This window comes from Bubalus bubalis, chromosome 8 (genome assembly GCF_019923935.1).
Source record: "Bubalus bubalis isolate 160015118507 breed Murrah chromosome 8, NDDB_SH_1, whole genome shotgun sequence".
NCBI lineage: Eukaryota > Metazoa > Chordata > Mammalia > Artiodactyla > Bovidae > Bubalus > Bubalus bubalis.
Window position 1 is genome coordinate 112,566,772 of NC_059164.1, and position 19,701 is coordinate 112,586,472.

The 19,701-nt window shown below is 42.7% G+C and overlaps 1 protein-coding gene across 7 annotated transcripts in view; it reads left to right on the forward strand.

The window, feature by feature from the left end:
* LOC102397283 (GTPase IMAP family member 6) overlaps nt 1–19,701 on the forward strand; it is a 32,561-nt gene that overhangs the window by 2,180 nt on the left and 10,680 nt on the right. The window contains exons 1-3 of one of the 7 annotated variants that reach the window (XM_025291769.3): nt 1,591–2,739; nt 15,397–15,446; nt 15,558–15,674. In XM_025291769.3, the coding sequence (XP_025147554.3) occupies nt 2,174–2,739; nt 15,397–15,412 (582 nt within the window). In that variant the 5' untranslated portion in view covers nt 1,591–2,173 and the 3' untranslated portion in view covers nt 15,413–15,446; nt 15,558–15,674. Of the gene's footprint in view, nt 1–1,590; nt 7,323–15,396; nt 15,447–15,557; nt 17,012–19,701 lie in introns of those variants that run through there. The other 6 variants (XM_025291768.3, XM_025291767.3, XM_045166480.1 and 3 more) reach the window with 6 other exon arrangements.

Sequence of the window (19,701 nt, forward strand, 5' to 3'; positions counted from 1 at the left end):
GGATGCAGTCAAGGGCCCACAGGTCTGGGCTCTGTCTTCCCAAGGGGCTCCCTCCCCCCAAAAGCTGTTTCATCAGGGTCAGGGGCTTCACTTTCATGGGCTCAACTTTCCATCTAACCTGGAGAGACAGAACTTAGGAATTTAGGAATGCTGGAAATTCATCACTTTCCTGGATAAGGGAATTGATTGGCAATTTATTATGCAGTTCCATGCACCTATGTTTTTATTAGACGAACTTCAGTGGCCTGAGCCATTGGGAAAAACCCATAATATTAAGCTGCATAGAAAGTGACAATCCCTTGTTCACACCTGATTTACCCTTTTTGCAGCAATCAGGGTTAAGTATTACTTTAAAATTCCTCTTCCATGCTCAATGTATTTGGCTTTTAAGTCCAAAGGCGTGGCATCAGTGTCTCCAGGCTTGCCCAGGCAGTAGACCACTGTCTTCCTCAAGCTTTGCATCTGAGAGTACAGACGGACATTGCCCTTTCCTGCTTCTGTGGAACTCCCAGTCATTCAGGTCACCTGCAGAAGCTGGAGGGAGCCCAGATCTTCCAGTCAGAGTTGGTGGGTGGGTCAGCCCACCAAGGCAGAAAGGCAGGAGAAACCACACCCCTGCTGGGGAGAGCTGGAAGAAAACAGTGCCAGTCTTGGCCTCAAGAGGCTGAGGGCTCTGCACTGAGACACAGCAGTGTTTTCCCTGGGAACAGGTTGGAAATCAGCTAGGGTTTGGTGCTTCTCTATGTGTTGTGGGTCCTGATACCTGCAAGGCCAGGATAAGGGAATTCCCTTCGTGCCCTCCAGCTGCGGTCATTTCTAAAATCTGGATGTAGAGCCCTCAGTATTAGATGGGCATGAAACACACTTGCAGCTGATGGTTCTGATATTCTCCTGGGTGACGGTGTCCAGCCCAAACTTCAACGGTGGGGCTTAGGACTGTGACCCCAGTGTGAGCTGTGCTGTGGAGCTGGAGGTCTGGCGGAAAGGACCCCACCCTCACAACACTCCTTGATGGGAAAAGTGAAGGTAATGTGGCGTGTTCAATTATGGCAGGGAGAGGATGGAAACAGAGGGTGTGTGCTTCCAACTTCACCCTCTTCCTGGGAAGGGTCTCCAACCAGAGGTGCTTGAGGAAGCCCAGGCTCCCAGTTCAAGAGGGGATGATCCCACCTGGTGGGAATAGGTGGCTCAAGAAGAAGTTTCAAAACAGAAGCATAAAATGTGGCATTCTACCATATGATCCCACAATTCCACTTCTGGGGAATATACCCCATAGAGTTGAAACAGATACTGAATATATGTGTGCTGAGGTGCACAGCAGCATTATTCACAATAGCAAAAAGTGGAAACAACCCCCTAACTCTATATATATATGAATATGCATTCATATATACACCTACATTCATATATACACCTACACCTAAGTAAGTGAAGTCGTTCAGTTGTGTCCAATTCTTTGCGACCCGTGGACTGTAGCCTATCAGGCTCCTCTATCCATGGGATTTTCCAGGCAAGAATAGTGGAGTGGGTTGCCATTTCCTTCTCCAGGAGATCTTCCCCACCCAGGAATCGAACCCGGGTCTCCCGCATAGTAGACAGACGCTTTACCATCTGAGCCACCAGGGAAGCCTACACCTCCACCTACAGTGGAATATTATTCAGCCTTAAAAAGGAAGGCAATTCTGACACTTGCTCCAACATGAATGAAGCTTGCACACATTATGCAAAGTGAATAAGCCAGACACAGTAGGGCAAAAATTGCCTGATTACAGTAATGTGAGGTCCTTAGAACAGTCAAACACATGAGACAGAAAGAGCAGTGGACGTCAGGTGGTGGGGAGGAAGGATGGGGAGTGAGTGTTTAATGGGGACAGGGTGTCATTCGGGAAGACAGAAAGTTCTTGAGATGCTCAAGTGATGACTGCCCAGCAATGTGAATGTACCGAAGGCTACACCTAAATGTGGTTCAAACAGTACATTTTATATTATGTATTTTCTACCTTATTTTCACCCAAAAAATTCAGAAAAGAGAAAAGGAAGGAAAGCATGTGAACCTAGGGCACATCTCAGATGCAGACGCTGGTCTTCCTTTGTCCTGCCCGCACCCAGACGTCTGCCCCAGGGAGGCTAAAGCGGGGGACGGGCTCGAACAGTGGCCCTCCATCTTCTCTTGATGCTTCCAGGGCTGCGGGGGGATGAAGGGACCCCGCAGATGCTGAGGCTCATCCTGGTGGGAAAATCCGGGAGCGGGAAAAGCGCCACCATCCTCTGGAGGAGGATGTTAGAGTCCAAGCTCAGTGCTCGCCCGGTGACCCAGGCCTTCCAGCAGGGGCTCCACGCATGGGCGGGGAGGGAGCTGCAGGTCATCTACACACCTGAAATCCTGTCCCGCTGGGCGGCGCCACGGGGGACCACTCAGGGCATAGGCGAGGCCGGGGCCCACTTCCCACCTGGCCCTCACGCGGTGCTCCTGGTGACTCAGCTCTGCCGGTTCACCAAGGAGGACCAGTGGATGGCTGGGAGCCTTCAGGAGGTGTTCGGGGCGGGCATCCTGGCCCACACCGTCCTGGTGTTCACGCGGAACGAAGACATAGACGGCTGCTCGCTGGGGACGTATCTGCGGGAGACCGACAACCGGGCGCTGGCCAAGATGGAGGAGGTCTGCTCAAGGCGACACTGTGGCTTCAACAACAAGGGGGACGGAGCCGAGCAGGAGGCCCAGCTGAGGGAGCTCATGCGGTACGTCGAAGGGGTCCTGTGGGAGCACGAGGGCCGTGCCTACAGCCCCCCGGCCGCTCCTCAGCCCCACGCCACGCCCCGTGAGAGCTGGGGCCTCTGGTGGCTGGGCGCCAAGGAGGGGCACAGGGACCAGGCCTGGCTGTGGGGCCTGCACCGCATACTGAAGGAGCCCGAACAAGCTGGATGCCAGCTCCCGCAGAGCGTGCCCATCTGAGGCGCAGGCCTCCGCAGGTTCCTGCCTGCCTCCCTGGGCCCGAGTCTGGCTCCCAGGCCCCTCACTTGCCCGCTCCATCCCAGGGGTCCCTGGCCCCTCCTGTCTCCAGGGCAGCCTCTGGTCAGGCGAGAGGAGGTGAGTGGGCTCCTGAGTTCTCAGGTCCTTCATCACACCTTCCAGAACACAGGGGCCCTCCTGCTCTGCACCCCCAGCCATTCCTCATGTATCTCTAGGGTTCCCTCTCTGCAACAGAACTCTGAGAGAAGCCAAGCCTCCTGAGGCAGGCCTGTGTTCCCTTCTGTCGTAGAACCCCGGCAGCATCCCGGCCATTGGAGTCTTGGCTTAAAACTCAATGCAGCAGATCAGCATGGTTGTGGACCGGGCAACTCTGCATCTCTTGGGCTGTGTCCTTGCCTGTTAAGAGGGAGGCACGATGGTTTTTAAAGCCCTGTGCCAGTGGGGCAGGACAGACTCTGGGCTGGGGAGGAGAAGGCAACTAGAAATGGGGGAGAGCCACAAGGAGCTGCTCTTGATTTGCTCTTGAAAGAGGCCACCACCTGCAGCAAAGGGACCCCATAGGAAGGAGCAAAGCAGGGCAGGGGTATCCAGGGGCCAGGTCTGCTCAGGAAATGGGGCCTAGACCTGGCTGCAGGACATGCACCCCCCTGGAGATCCAAGTGGACTTGGGCAGCGGAGGAGCTCTTCCCAGGGAGGCTTGGACAAGGGAGGTCACATACCTGATACCACCCCTCTGATGTCCACCCTCCCACATGGAGAGCAGAGGAGACTTCCAGCCCAGCCTTTGCCTGACCTGCAACCCCGTCCCTTCTCCCCTGAGAGAGGGGAGAAAGCAAGGGGTGTATGGGTGTGTACCCAGTTTCCCCAGCCAGGTGTTTGGGGGTGTAGAATGGAGGGAGGAAGGAAGAAAGGGAAGCTGCAAAGAAAGAAGCAGGAGACCATGTGAACCTCCTTGGGAGCAGCCTACGGGCCTCCGAGAGTCCTGCAACTTGGGGTGTCATCTCGTCCTCACCCAGAGGACCCATGAGAAAGCTGGAGCAGGTCTTTAGCTAAAAGGGTCTGGAGTCAGAACAGAGACACATCGGAGTATGCTTAAGATAGCCTTTGTGCCAGACCATTTACTAAGTCAGTGATCATCTCCTGCTGAACTGAAACAGGAGTTATCATATGGTAAATTTTCATATTCCCTATGATTTCTGTGAGAATTTTTGCCTCTCTTCTTGTCTTCCATCTTCTCAACTCCTATGTGAATAAAATATTGACTTGATTCTTGTGGCTTTGATTGTAATGTGAACTCTCCCCCTCCACTTCCGATTTCCTCCCCAGTCACCATTTTTGTATTTCTTTTGTTATTTTCAGGCATTTCTTCTGTGTGAAAATTAAAATTACTTGTTGAATTTTCTAAAAAGTACATTTTTGGTATTCCAGTTAGAGTTGTCTTATGTTTATGTATTGAATTTGGGAGAATTGGAAGCAAGATAAGTCAGAGAAGGACAAGTACTGTGTAATATGTGGAATTTAAAAAGTCAAACCTGTTTTAAAAAGGAAGAGAATGGTGGTTACCAAGAAGTGGGGGCATAGGGGAAAAGACTGATGGTGTTCCAGGCACAAACTTGTCACAAGCAATAAAAAGCCATAGAGGTCTATAATACAGTAGATTGAATGTAGACAATAATATTGTAGTATAAGTATGTGATGTGCTAAAGATTGTTAAAATGAAAACCAACTACAATACACCAGTCTACCAAAGTAAGACAGAGCACACCTTAAATTTACACAATGAGAAAAGAAAAAATTTAAAGTCACATTAAAAATCTGAAACATTAAAAAAAAAAAAAACTGGGAGAATCTGTAAATTCTTCAAGGATAAGTGAAATAAAGTCATTTTGTTTCTAAGTGAATAGACCCATTACTTCATAGCCACTAAACTAACAGCTAAAGTCATTCGCATTTCCTTTAAGATAAGAAGATAAATATCTTTAACTTAGGTACTTTTGTTTTAACCCTGTTGGCTTAATTGATCTCATCCTAGAAAATACAAGTATTGACCAAATGACAGGCACCGTCACTCACAAAATGTCAAGTCACTAAATGGCAAATGGCAAGTCACTCAAAACACGTCATTCATTAAAAATTCTAAAGGAATTGCTTAAAATTTTTCGGAATATGGGGTTTTCTCTCCTTTATTACTAAAAATCAAGGAAAATCCCTCCCATGACATTTCAGAAGGAAGGGGAGCTGTTGCTTCACACCATCACTCCCTGAGCATCAGAGAACAGGGAAAGCATGGAAATCCCATGGTCTGTGTACCAGAAAGAAAGAGGTGTTGAGGATGAGGTCATGGGTAGGGGGAGGAGACGGGGTTGTCTTGGCCAAAGCTGTGAAAATAGTGACCTTTGGAATTCATTATTCTCAAAAAAAACCCTACACTGGAGCAAAGCACGAAAGAGAGAGATCTGGAGAGTCCGAAATGACCAGTGAGTCCACGGGCTGCTTCCTCCTTGGTGGTCAAAGCAGTGGCTAAAAATCTCAGGGAAGCTTTCCAGCTTTGAATTATCCTGTAATAACTTTCATACACTCTGTAGAAAATTCAAAATAATGAGAGTTTTTAAACAATTGTTGGAAGACCCTGAGAGGTGACCAAGTACAGGGAGAGGCTATAGGGAACTTGACACAAAGCCATCGACCAGTAATTTAAGTGCCTGCTGGAGCAAACCCAGGATCCTTCAGAAGAGCATAATCATATCCCCAGTCTCTACAACATGCTATGGACAATATCCTGTAAACTATTAAAAGTTATTATTTTCTAACACGAAGGTAGAAAGTTATAAAACTTCCCCCTACACATGCTGATCTGCATCTCATTATGTTTTGTGTGTTCTCTTTTCACTATCACTCAGTTTATGATATTTTGCATATTCTTTGTGATATCTTTTGTTACTCGTGGATTATTAAGGAGAACGTATTTAATTTCCAAATATTTGAGTATTTTCTAGAAATTGCAGTATCCAGTATGGTAGACACTAGCCATATGTGGTTATTGGGAATTTGAAATATAGCTATACCTGGGAAACTGAACTTTTATTTCATGATAATTTGCTTTAATTTAAATTTACACTGTAAAATATTTTACTATTCAACACAGTTCTGTTGTTTGGGTAGAAATACATTTCACTCTAACTGTTGTATCACATATTATTGTTGTATTGCAATGTAAACCTTGGGCACGTTTACCGTTTCTAGTGTCAGAACATAATAAGCACATCATCACCGATTTAGTCGATGTCTGAAGACTGTTTCCCTTTGAACAATCTTCCTAATGAGTGTTGTGGTATTTTATGAATATTTTGTGTAGACAACATGGGTTACAGTGATACAGAGCTACATTTATTTGGTTATTAAATTTAAATCTTGATGATTATTTTACTTATAATAGATTCAGATTAAGTTTTAGTTAAAAGTAAGCATGGAGAAAATTTAAGCTTCAAAATGAAGGCATGATATTGATGCAGAATGAATGGAGATGAGCAGGTACTAAACTGGAACAGGAGAGAGAAAAAGAGCCAGGAAGATGTTTTACAACATTCACAATGAATGGTAATTGCAGTGTGCTGCAGTGCAGTGAATCCAAGAAAAAAGAAACCAAAAGAAGATGTTAGAGATCTTTTCAGTAAATACATACAGGGTTTGATAAAAGGTTTCCTCTTAGCCATCAAAAACAGACTTGACAAAACTAGTAACGGAAGCCAGAATTGAATGGCCAACAAAAAACACTCTGGACCGCTTTTAATAGACTCAGCACTTGGAACTTGGGCCAGATATAAAACAGCTTGGATTATTGGGTGAAAAAAAGAATTTCAATCAGAGAGATGATGAAAAATATTATTACTTTGGTTATGAAAAGTTTTCTTGCAAATTTTTAAAGAAAAAACTAAACATTCTAATGTATACAAAACATGAAAGACCTTTTACCGAATAATTGCCCAGAGAAGACCTTTACAATAATATCAAAGATTAATGGACTTAAAGTTTTAAAAATTGCAAGTCTTTTTCTTTAGAGCTACATGAGAAGTGTGACTTTAGACAAGATCGATGTAACACTTTGTGTATGTCTTGATTTTTTAAAGCCTTTCTCCTCTTTATTTTAGCAATGGATGGAAATGTGTGATTTTCTGTTGACATGAAAATATTTTCAATGCACAGTGATCTTGCCTGATGGGCTTAGTATTTTCTGCATAAGTGATACAGGAACTCCTATACAACTCTCCTCCATCCTGCTTTAAAAGTCAGAAAAAAAAAGCAGCATTATTGCTTGTAGACTTTTGGATCGCAGCCATTCTGACTGGCATGAAGTGGTACCTCATTGTGGTTTTGATTTGCATTTCTCTGATAATGAGTGATGTTGAGCATCTTTTCATGTGTTTGTTAGCCATCTGTATGTCTTCTTTGGAGAAATGTCCATTTAGTTCTTTGGCCCATTTTTTGATTGGGTCATTTATTTTTCTGGAGTTGAGCTGTAGGAGTTGCTTGTATATTTTTGAGATTAGTCCTTTGTCAGTTGCTTCATTTGCTATTATTTCTCCCATTCTGAAGGCTGCCTTTTCACCTTGCTAATAGTTTCCTTTGATGTGCAGAAGCTTTTAAGTTTAGCAAAAGAGACACTGATGTATAGAACAGTCTTATGGACTCTGTTTGAGAGGGAGAGTGTGGGAAGATTTGGGAAAAGGGCATTGAAACATGTATAATATCATGTATGAAACGAGTCACCAGTCCAGGTTCAATGCATGATACTGGATGCTTGGGGCTGGTGCACTGGGACGACCCAGAGGGATGGTATGGGGAGGGAGGAGGGAGGACGGTTCAGAATGGGGAACACAGGTATACCTGTGGTGGATTCATTTTGATATTTGGCAAAACTAATACAAAAAAAATTAAATTAAATTAAATTAAATTAAAAAAAAAAAAAAAGCAAACTGGGAGGGAAATAGCTTATCCCCAGAGTAGTAATGTTTGAAGGCTTTCAAAATATGTTGGTTTTCCCCTCCTTCCAACTGCATGTCTCCATTTTCTTCTTACAGCTCACAAAATGTAAGGGTCTTATTGTTGTTATCAGTCATTCCTTGTAGGTTTTTTTTTTCTTCTCTCCCCAGAGGAAAGTCCTATCTCTCCTTAGTTTGCTTCTCTGTGCAGTATTTGACTTGCTCAGTTCTTGCCTGATGGCGTCAATGAGCTCTTCTTTTAGCTGTGCTTAGTCGCCCAGCATTTCGCATGATGTACCCTGCATATAAGTTAAATAAGCAGGGTGACAATACACAGCCTTGATGTACTCCTTTCCAAATTTGGAACCACTCTGTTGTTCCATGTCCAGTTCTAACTGTTGCTTCAAGATTGCCAGGAGAAATATCAATAACCTCAGATATACAGATGACTCCACCCTTATAGCAGAAAGTGAAGAGGAACTAAAGAGACTCTTGATGAAAGTGAAAGAGTGGAGTGAAAAAACTGGTTTAAAACTCAACATTCAAAAAACGAAGATCATGGTATCCAGTTCCATCAGTTCAGTTCAGTTCAATTGCTCAGTGGTGTCTGACTCTTTTCGACCCCATGAATCGCAGCACTCCAGGCCTCCCTGTCCATCACTAACACCCAGAGTTCACTCAGACTCACGTCCATCGAGTCAGTGATGTCATCCAGCCATCTCATCCTGTTGTCCCCTTCTCCTCCTGCCCGCAATCCCTCCCAGCATCAGAGTCTTTCCCAATGAGTCAACTCTTCACATGAGGTGGCCAAAGTACTGGAGTTTCAGCTTCAGCATCATTCCTTCCAAAGAAATCCCAGGGCTGATCTCCTTCAGAATGGACTGGTTGGATCTCCTTGCAGTCCAAGGGACTCTCAAGAGTCTTCTCCAACATCACAGTTCAAAAGCATCAATTCTTTGGCGCTCAGCCTTCTTCACAGTCCAACTCTCACATACATGCATGACCACAGGAAAAACCATAGCCTTGACTAGATGGACCTTTGTTGGCAAAGTAATGTCTCTGCTTTTGAATATGCGATCTAGGTTGGTCATAACTTTCCTTCCAAGGAGTAAGCGTCTCTTAGTTTCATGGCTGAAGTCACCATCTGCAGTGATTTTGGAGCCGAAAAAAATAAAGTCTAGCACTGTTTCCACTGTTTCCCCATCTATTTCCCATGAAGTGATGGGACCAGATGCCATGATCTTCATTTTCTGAATGTTGACCTTTAAGCCAACTTTTTCACTCTCCACTTTCATTTTCATCAAGAGGCTTTTTAGTTCCTCTTCACTTTCTTCCATAAGGGTGATGTCATCTGCATATCTGAGGTTATTGATATTTCTCCTGGCAGTCTTGATTCCAGCTTGTGTTTCTTCCCGTCCAGTGTTTCTCATGATGTACTCTGCATATAAGTTAAATAAGCAGGGTGACAATATACAGCTTTGACGTACTCCTTTTCCTATTTGGAACCAGTCTGTTGTTCCATGTCCAGTTCTAACTGTTGCTTCCTGACCTGCATACGTATTTCTCAAGAGGCAGGTCAGGTGGTCTGGTATTCCCATCTCTTTCAGAATTTTCCACAGTTGATTGTGATCCACACAGTCAAAGGCTTTGGCGTAGTCAATAAAGCAGAAATAGATGTATTTCTGGAACTCTCTTGCTTTTTCCATGATCCAACAGATGTTGGCAATTTGATCTCTGGTTCCTCTGACTTTTCTAAAACCAGCTTGAACATCAGGAAGTTCACGGTTCACGTATTGTTGAAGCCTGGCTTGGAGAATTTTGAGCCTTACTCTACTAGCATGTGAGATGAGTGTAATTGTGCAGTAGTTTGAGCATTCTTTGGCATTGCCTTTCTTTGGAATTGCAATGAAAACTGACCTTTTACAGTCCTGTGGCCACTGCTGAGTTTTCCAAATTTGCTGACATATTGAGTGCAGCACTTTCACAGCATCATCTTTCAGGATTTGAAATAGCTCAACTGGAATTCCATCACCTCCACTAGCTTTGTTCATAGTGATGCTTTCTAAGGCCCACTTGACTTCATATTCCAGGATGTCTGGCTCTAGGTCAGTGATCACATCATCGTGATTATCAGGGTCGTGAAGATATTTTTTGTACAGTTCTTCTGTGTATTCTTGCCACCTCTTCTTAATATCTTCTACTTCTGTTAGGTCCATACCATTTCTTTCCTTTATCGAGCCCATCTTTGTATGAAATGTTCCCTTGGTATCTCTGATTTTCTTGAAGAGATCTCTAGTCTTTCCCATTTTGTTCTTTTCCTCTATTTCTTTGCATTGATCGCTGAGGAAGGCTTTCTGATCTCTTCTCGCTGTTCTTTGGAACTCTGCATTCAGATGCTTATATCTTTCCTTTTCTCCAGTCCCATCACTTCATGGCAAATAGATGGGGAAACAATGGAAACAGTGACAGACTTTATTTTCCTGGGCTCCAAAATTACTGCAGATGGTGCCTGAAGCCATGAAATTAAAAGACACTTGCTCCTTGGAAGAAAAGCTATAACCAACCTAGACAGCTTATTAAAAAGCAGAGACATTACTTTGCTGACAAAGGTCTGTCTAGTCAAAGCTATGGTTTTTCCAATAGTCATGTATGGATGTGAGAGTTGGACTATAAAGAAAGCTGAGTGCCAAAGAATTGATACTTTTGAACTGTGGTGTTGGAGAAAACTCTTTTTTTTTTTAAATTTAAATTTATTTATTTTAATTAGAGGCTAATTATTTTACAATATTGTGTTGGTTTAGCCATACATCAATATGAGTCCGCCACAGGTGTACACGTGTTCCCAATCCTGAACCTCCCTCCCACCTCCCTCCCCAAAGCATCCTTCTGGGTCATCCCAGTGCACCAGCCCCAAGCTTCCTGTATCCTGCATCCAACCTGGACTGGCAATTCATTTCATATATGGTATTATACATGTTTCAATGCCATTCTCCCAAATCATCCCGCCCACTCCCACAGAGTTCAAAACACTGTTCTATACATCTGTGTCTCTTTTGCTGTCTCACATACAGGGTTATCATTACCATCTTTCTAAATTCCATATATATGCATTAGTATACTGTATTGGTGTTTTTCTTTCTGGCTTACTTCACTCTGTATAATTGGCTCCAGTTTCATCCACCTCAGTAGAACTGATTCAAATGTATTCTTTTTAATGGCTGAGTAATACTCCATTGTGTATATGTACCACAGCTTTCTTATCCATTCATCTGCTGATGGACATCTAGGTTGCTTCCATGTCCTGGATATTATAAACAGTGTTGCGATGAACATTGGGGTACACATGTCTCCTTCGATTCTGGTTTCCTCGGTGTGTATGCCCAGCAGTGGGATTGCTGGGTCGTATGGCAGTTCTATTTCCAGTTTTTAAAGGAATCTCCACACTGTTCTCCATAGTGGCTGTACTAGTTTGCATTCCCACCAACAGTGTAAGAGGGTTCCCTTTTCTCCACATCCTCTCCAGCATTTATTGCCTGTAGACTTTTGTATCGCAGCCATTCTGACTGGCGTGAAATGGTACCTCATAGTGGTTTTAATTTGCATTTCTCTGATAATGAGTAATGTTGAGCATCTTTTCATGTGTTTGTTAGCCATCTGTATGTCTTCTTTGGAGAAATGTCTGTTTAGTTCTTTGGCCTATTTTTTGATTGGGTTTTTTATTTTTCTGGAATTGAGCTGCAGGGGTTGCTTGTATATTTTTGAGATTCGTTCTTTGTCAGTTGCTTCATTTGCTATTATTTTCTCCCATTCTGAAGGCTGTCTTTTCACTTTGCTTATAGTTTCTTTTGTTGTGCAGAAGCTTTTAATTTTAATTAGATCCATTTGTTTATTTTTGCTTTTATTTCCAATATTCTGGGAAGTGAATCATAGAGGATCCTGCTGTGATGTATGTCAGAGAGTGTTTTGCCTATGTTCTCCTCTAAGATTTTTATAGTTTCTGGTCTTATGTTTAGATCTTTAATCCATTTTGAGTTTATTTTTGTGTATGGTGTTAGAAAGTGTTCTAGTTTCATTCTTTTACAAGTGGTTGACCAGTTTTCCCAGCACCACTTGTTAAAGAGATTGTCTTTTCTCCATTGTATATTCTTGCCTCCTTTGTCAAAGATAAGATGTCCATAGGTGCATGGGTTTATCTCTGGGTTTTCTATTTTGTTCCACTGATCTATATTTCTGTCTTTGTGCCAGTACCATACTGTCTTGATGACTGTGTGGAGAAAACTCTTGAGAGTCACTTGGACTGCAAGGAGATCCAGTTAATCCTAAAGGAACTCAGTCTTGAATATTCATTGGAAGGACTGATGCTGAAGCAGACACTCTGATACTCTGGCCACCTGATGTGAAGAACCGACTCATTGGAAAAGACCCTGGTACTGGGAAAGGTTGAAAGCCGGAGGAGAAGTGGATGACAGAGGATGAGATGGTTGGATGGCATCACTGACTCAATGGACATGAGTTTGAGCAAGCTCTGGGTGTTAGTGATGGACAGGGATGCTTGGTGTGCTACAGTCCATGGGGTTGCAAAGAGTTGGACACAACTGAGAGAATGAACAGAATTGGACTGGGCTCTCTTCCATTTCCAGGAGAAGGAGGACTCCTAACTGTGGTTTCTGTTATGTCTCCACTTCATCTTTACTAGGGAGTCCTGGGATATTGCTAACAATATGGTGTTTTGCTTTATTAGATTCAATTCTTTGTGTGTATACTTTTCCTTCAGAATCCTGAAGAGGAGAAGGGTCTTTGGCACCCTGGATCTAGCTGGTAATACTTGGAGCAGAGGAAATGCTTTGAAAAATTTTGAAGCCACTGTCCCTTTCTTTGTCAAAAACAGGATATTTGCTCCAGTGTAATCACTTCCAAATCACTGTTGAGAACCAGCTGCATTGGTAATGTCAAGTAAATGTTAGGAGTGCAAATTCTCAGGTCTACTCACTCAGTAACTTTGTATGTTAACAAGTCTTCCAGGTGACTCGGATGCATGCTAATGCTTCCCAAAATATGGAAAAATCTGATCAGATTGCAACATTTTTAAAAATATTAATCGATTTTTTTTTCAAAAGATGACAGCCTTGTCAACCAATGGATTGTCCATATCCTATCACGTCTCCAATTTTCCAAAAAAGGTTTAGTCACTAGACACTAACATTTTACACAGTAGTTCAGTTCAGTCACTCAGTCGTGCCCGACTCTTTGTGACCCCATGAATCGCAGCACACCAGGCCTCCCTGTCCATCACTAACTCCCAGAGTTCACCCAGACTCATGTCCATCGAGTCAGTGATGCCATCAAGCCATTTCATCCTCTGTCGTCCCCTTCTCCTCCTGCCCCCAATCCCTCCCAGCATCAGAGTCTTTTCCAATGAGTCAACTCTTCGCATGAGGTGGCCAAAGTACTGGAGTTTCAGCTTTAGCATCATTCCTTCCAAAGAAATCCCAGGGCTGATCTCCTTCAGAATGGACTGGTTGGATCTCCTTGCAGTCCAAGGGTAGAAGTCCAGCTAGAGTTGAGAACAGTCACTCCTCTTCTAGGGGAAAGGAAACAGGAAGGCAGAGGAATAAGCAATCGCATGTGGTCCTAAACTTTTCTCTCCAGCTTCAGGAAACAAGAGGTATATATATTAGATAGCAAAGTTCTGGTCACTTCTTGCATTGTGGTCTGGGGAGTGCCGTCTGGAAAAAACTTTTCAAACATGGATTTCCCTTATGTGGTCCTTGTTTCAAGGATGGAAATACTTTCCCTTTCTATTTACTTTGGTGACTCTTCAGTAATTTCTAGTATTTGTTCTTTGTTCACTTCAGTTGAGTTCAGTTCAGTCGCTCAGTTGTGTCCAACTCTTTGTGACCCCACCACTGCAGCATGCCAGGCCTCCGTGTCCATCACCAACTCCCAGAGTTTACCCAAACTCATGTCCACTGAGTTGGTGATGCCATCCAACCATCTCATTCTCTGTCCTCCCCTTCTCCTCCTGCCCTCAATCTTTTCCAGCATCAGGGTCTTTTCAAATGAGTCAGCCCTTCACTTCAGACGGCCAAAGTATTGGAGTTTCAGCTTCAACATCAGTCTTTCTAGTGAACACCCAGGACTGATCTCCTTTAGGATGGACTGGTTTGATTTCCTTGCAGTCCAAGGGACTCTCAAGAGTCTTCTCCAACACCACAGTTCAAAAGCATCAATTGTTTGGCGCTCAGCTTTCTTTACAGTCCAACTCTCACATCAGTGCATGAGTACTGGAAAAACCAAAGCCTTGACTAGATGGAGCTTTGTCGGCAAAGCAATGTCTCTGCTTTTTAATATGCTGTCGAGGTTGGTCATAACTTTCCTTCCAAAGAGCAAGTGTCTTTTAATTTCATGGCTGCAGTAATCATCTGCAGTAATTTTGGAGCCCAGAAAAATAAAGTCTGACACTGTTTCCACTGTTTCCCCATTTATTTGCCATGAAGTGATGGGACCGGATGCCATGATCTTCATTTTCTGAATGTTGAGCTTTAAGCCAACTTTTACACTCTCCTCTATCACTTTCATCAAGAGGCTCTTTAGTTCTTCTTCACTTTCTGCCATAAGGGTGTTGTCATCTGCATATCTGAGGTTATTGATATTTCTCCCAGCAAACTTGTTTCCAGCTTGTGCTTCATCCAGCCCAGCATTTCTCATGATGTACACTGCATATAAGTTAAATAAGCAGGGTGACAATATACAGCTTTGACGTACTCCTTTTCCTATTTGGAACCAGTCTGTTGTTCCATGTCCAGTTCTAATTATTGCTTCCTGACCTGCATACATATTTCTCAAGTGGCAGGTCAGATGGTCTGGTATTCCCATCTCTTTCAGAATTTTCCATAGTTTATTGTGATCCACACAGTCAAAGGCTTTGGCATAGTCAATAAAGCAGAAATAGATGTTTTTCTGGAACTCTCTTCTTTTTCCATGATCCAGCAGATGTTGGCAATTTGATCCCTGGTTCCTCTGCCTTTTCTAAAACCAGCCTGAACATCTGGAATTTCACAGTTCATGTATTGCTGAAGCCTGGCTTGGAGAATTTTGAGCCTTACTTTACTAGCATGTGAGATGTAGTTTATTCCAAAATTTATCTGTAGGATATTTAATATGTTACAAGACTGTGTTTTTTGGAACCAGACTTGGGCACTGAGGTTCTATTTTCTTGTTCTTTCCTTGGTTCATGTGTAGAATGAGCAAGAGTTTAGGACTGTAGGAAAGTTTGGTTGGGAATCGTCAAAATAATTCACCATACCATTGAGAATGAGGTCTCTCTAGGGCGAGATGTGTACGGCAAATTCACCCCAGCTCATATGGCAGTTGCTTCTAGTCATCAGCTCACTAGCATTTGTCCCCTCCTCATTACTAACAAAACTACAATTTTTCTTGTCACAGCAATGTACCCACGTGAAATGCTGAGGTGTACTGTGTTTCTCATAGCTGGGGTAAGCATATGACCAAGAGGTGGTAGAAGAAGCCCTGTGGGTTGGCTTTGCTGTTGCAATAGAAATGCCATCCTATCTTCCTTCTTGTGTCTGTGTTCTTTCTGCCTGCAGTTCCGACATGAGGCTGAAGCTGAAGCAGCCATCTTGGCACTCTGAGGACAAAAGATACCAGAATGGGTGGAAGAAAAAAACCAAGTTCTTTGGATAGTTACATCAGCCCAGAAGTACCAGCTGTAAACTCCTTGTATTAAAATTGAACCCTTTGTTAAGCTACTTTGGTGAAGTTGTATTTCCTGCAACCACATGAAATATCACCCTCTAGCTGATATTCCAGGGCTGAATGAGAGCCACTGCCTGATCAGCCACAGAGAACATAGACCATCTGGAGCTGTGATCAAGTCAGTTGAGGAGCCCCTGGAGTGGGAAATCAACTCACTTGGTGCCTTTACACCAGCCTGTGAACTTTCTTGTTCAGGACCAGCAGGCCTTCAGAGGCTTGACAGACATGAGACATCGTCCAGCGAGTAGGGGAGACAGAGGCTGAGGCTGGAGACCCCATATGTACGTGCATGTGTATGTGTTCAGTTGTGTCTGACTCTTTGTGACTCTATGGACAGTAGCCCTCTGTCCATGGAACTTTCCAGGCAAGAATACTGAAGTGGGTTTCCACTTTCTTCTCCAGGGGATCTTCCCAACCCAGGGATCGAATCTGTATCTCCTGCATTGACAGGCAGATTCTTTACCACTGGCACCACCTGGGAAGCCTGGAGAGCTCCATCTTTCTTCACAAACCAGTGTCCCATAATGCATCCAAAGTCCATTGGAGGAAATAAATACAATGGTTGCAGAAAGTGTCTGAGTCACCTACATGGAGAGTGAACACTATCTAAAGGGGCCATTTCTTTTTTTTCCCCCATAAGTCTTTACTGAATTTGTTACAGTATTGTTTCTGTTTTATGTTTTGGTTTTTTGGCTGCAAGGCATGTGGGATATTTAGCTCCCCAGGCAGGGATCAAACCCACACCACCTGCATTGGAAGGCAAAGTCTTAACCACTGGACTACCAGGGAATTCCCTAAAGGGGTTCTTCAACACAGCAGATTGGACTGGTTTTTACACGAGAGCAGACATTTAATTATGTGTTTTCTCTGGAAATAATGGATAGGACCTAGGAAAGACAATGAGATTATAGACAATGTGAACATGTAACTTTTCTCTGTATTCCCTAAGCATAGTATATGTTTAATTTTGCCACAGAGGCCGTTTCCAGTGGATTCGAAATTGTTCCACAGGGAGTGACTGACTTATAGTCTCAGAGGACTCCTTTCTGTATACTTGTTCAAAACTTTAGGTCTGTAAAGGTAACTATTACCTCAAGAAGAATTAAATATAAACAACATTTTCCCATCTCATTATCCTTTCTTCCAAATCCTATATCTACAATATAAAGCTTAAGGAAAGTTCAGTTCAATTCAGTTGCTCAGTCATGTCTGATTCTTTGTGATCCCATGGACTGTAGCACACCAGGCTTCCCTGTCCATCACCAACCCTTGAAGTTTGCTCAAACTCGTGTCCATCAAGTTGGTGATGCCATCCAACCATCTCACCCTCTGTCACCTCCTTCTCCTCCTGCCTTCAATCTTTCCCAGCAACAGCGTCTGTACCAATGAGTCAGTTCTTCGCATCAAGTGGCCAAAGTATTGAAATTTCAGCTTCAGCATCAGTCCTTCGAATGAATATTCAGGACTGATTTCCTTTAGGATTGACTGGTTTGATATCCTTTCCATCCAAGGGACTCTCAAGAGTGTTCTCCAACACCACAGTTCAATAGCATCAATTCTTTGGCACTCAGCTTTCTTTAAAGTCCAGATCTCACATCTTTGTATGACTACTGGAAAAACCATAGCTTTGACTAGATGGACCTTTGTTGGCAAAATAATGCCTCTGCTTTTTAATATGCTGTCTAGTTTGGTCATAGCTTTTCTTCCAAGGAGCCAGCATCTTTTAATTTCATGGCTGCAGTCACCACCTGCAGTGATTTTGAAGCCCCCCAAAATAATGTCTATCACTGTTTCCATTGTTTCCTCATCTATTTGCCATGAAGTGATGGGACCACATGCCATGAGCTCAGTTTTCCTATTATTATTATTATTTTTTTTGGTCCTCATATTCTTTTTATTTTTTTTAATTTATTTATTTTAATTGGAGGCTAATTACTTTACAATATTGTAGTGGTTTTTGCCATACATTGACATGAATCAGCCATGGGTGTACATATGTTCCCCATCCTGAACCCCCCTCCCACCTCCCTCCCCATCCATTCCCTCAGGGTCATCCCAGTGCACCAGCCCTGGGCACCCTGTCTCATGCATCACACCTGGACTGGTGATCTGTTTCACATATGATAATATACATGTTTCAATGCTATTCTCTCAAATCATCCCAACCTTGCCTTCTCCCACAGAGTCCAAAAGATTGTTCTATACATTTGTGTCTCTTTTGCTGTCTCACATACAGGGTTATCGTTACCATCTTTCTAAATTCCATATAAATGCGTTAGTATACTGTATTGGTGTTTTTCTTTCTGACTTACTTCACTCTGTATAATAGGCTCCAGTTTCATCCACCTCATTAGAACTGATTCAAATGTATTCTTTTTAATGGCTGAGTAATATTTCATTGTGTATATGTACCACTGCTTTCTTATCCATTCGTCTGCCAGTGGACATCTAGGTTGCTTCCATGTCCTGGCTATTATAAACAGTGCTGTGATGAACATTGGGGTACATGTGTCTCTTTCAATTCTGCTTTCCTTGGTGTGTATGCCTAGCAGTGGGACTGCTGGGTCATATGGCAGTTCTATTTCCAGTATTTTAAGGAATCTCCACACTGTTCTCCATAGTGGCTGTACTAGTTTGCATTCCCACCAACAGTGTAAGAGGGTTCCCATTTCTCCACATACTCTGTTAAGTTTTAAGCCAAGTTTTTCACTCTCTTCTTTCACTTTCATCAAGAAGCTATTTAGTTCCTCTTTGCTTTCTGCCATAAGGGTGGTGTCATCTGCATATCTGAGGTTATTGATATTTCTCCCAGAAATCAAGAAAGTGTATGTACCGCATAACATAGCATTGTGTTTATGAAGGAAAATCTACAAAAAGGTAAGGGGATATGGATTAATGGTCCTAAAAAATATAAGACTTTAATATACCATTGTCAGAAAAGACAAATCAAGTATACAAAAAATAAAGTAAGGAGACGGAAGAAATATAATGAAGAAAGTAGCTCTCTTGAATTTACAGAGAATACATTCTTTTTTGCATAGTAGTGGAGAATACATCTTTTGGAGATAGATGCACATAGAACATTCACAAACATTCATCATATATTAATAAATATCAGCAAACATCAGTGAGTTGCATAAAGTAAAAATATGATAAACAATATTTTCTGATCATAATGAGATAAAACCAGAAATTACTTCTGGGAAAACGTGCTTCCATCTGGAAACTGAAACACATTGTATTAAACAACTCTTGTTGAAAACAAAAATACAAACTAAGCCTTTAGAATTTCTTAAAGATCACACTAATGAAAACACTAAATATCAGAAGCTGTAGGCTTCACTGGAAGAAGTGATCAGAGTAAAATGCATTGCACTAAAAACTTTTTCAATAAAATATAGAAGAAAGAAAGGGCTTCCCTGTTGGCTCAGTTAGTAAAGAATCTGCCTGTGATGTGAGAGACCTGGGTTCAATACCTGGGTTGGGAAGATGCCCTGGAGAAGGAAAAGGCTACCCACTTCAGTATTCTGGCCTGAACAATTCCATGGACTATACAGTCCATGGGGTTGCAAAGAGTTGGACACAAGTGAGCTACTTTTACTTTCACTTTAAAAAGAAAGAAAATAAATTCTCACTTAAAAAAAAACTGGAAAAAGTGAAGTAAGGTACATTAAAAGTAAGTAGAAGTACAAAAGACAAAACTTAAAGAAATAGCAAATAGGTGCCAACACCACCATTAAGAATGTGATACCTCATGACCAAAAAGGATAGAAAACAGAGGCTGGTTGAATATTGGGAAATCTGTTAATGTCATTCATTCAATTATTTTCACAGATAATTTTTTAAAAGTCTTTAATAAAATTCAATAGCCATTCATGATAAAAAAAAAAAAAAACCCAAGAAAATAGTGATTGGGGAATACTTGCTTAATTTGATTACACACAAACACACACACACATACACACACACACACAC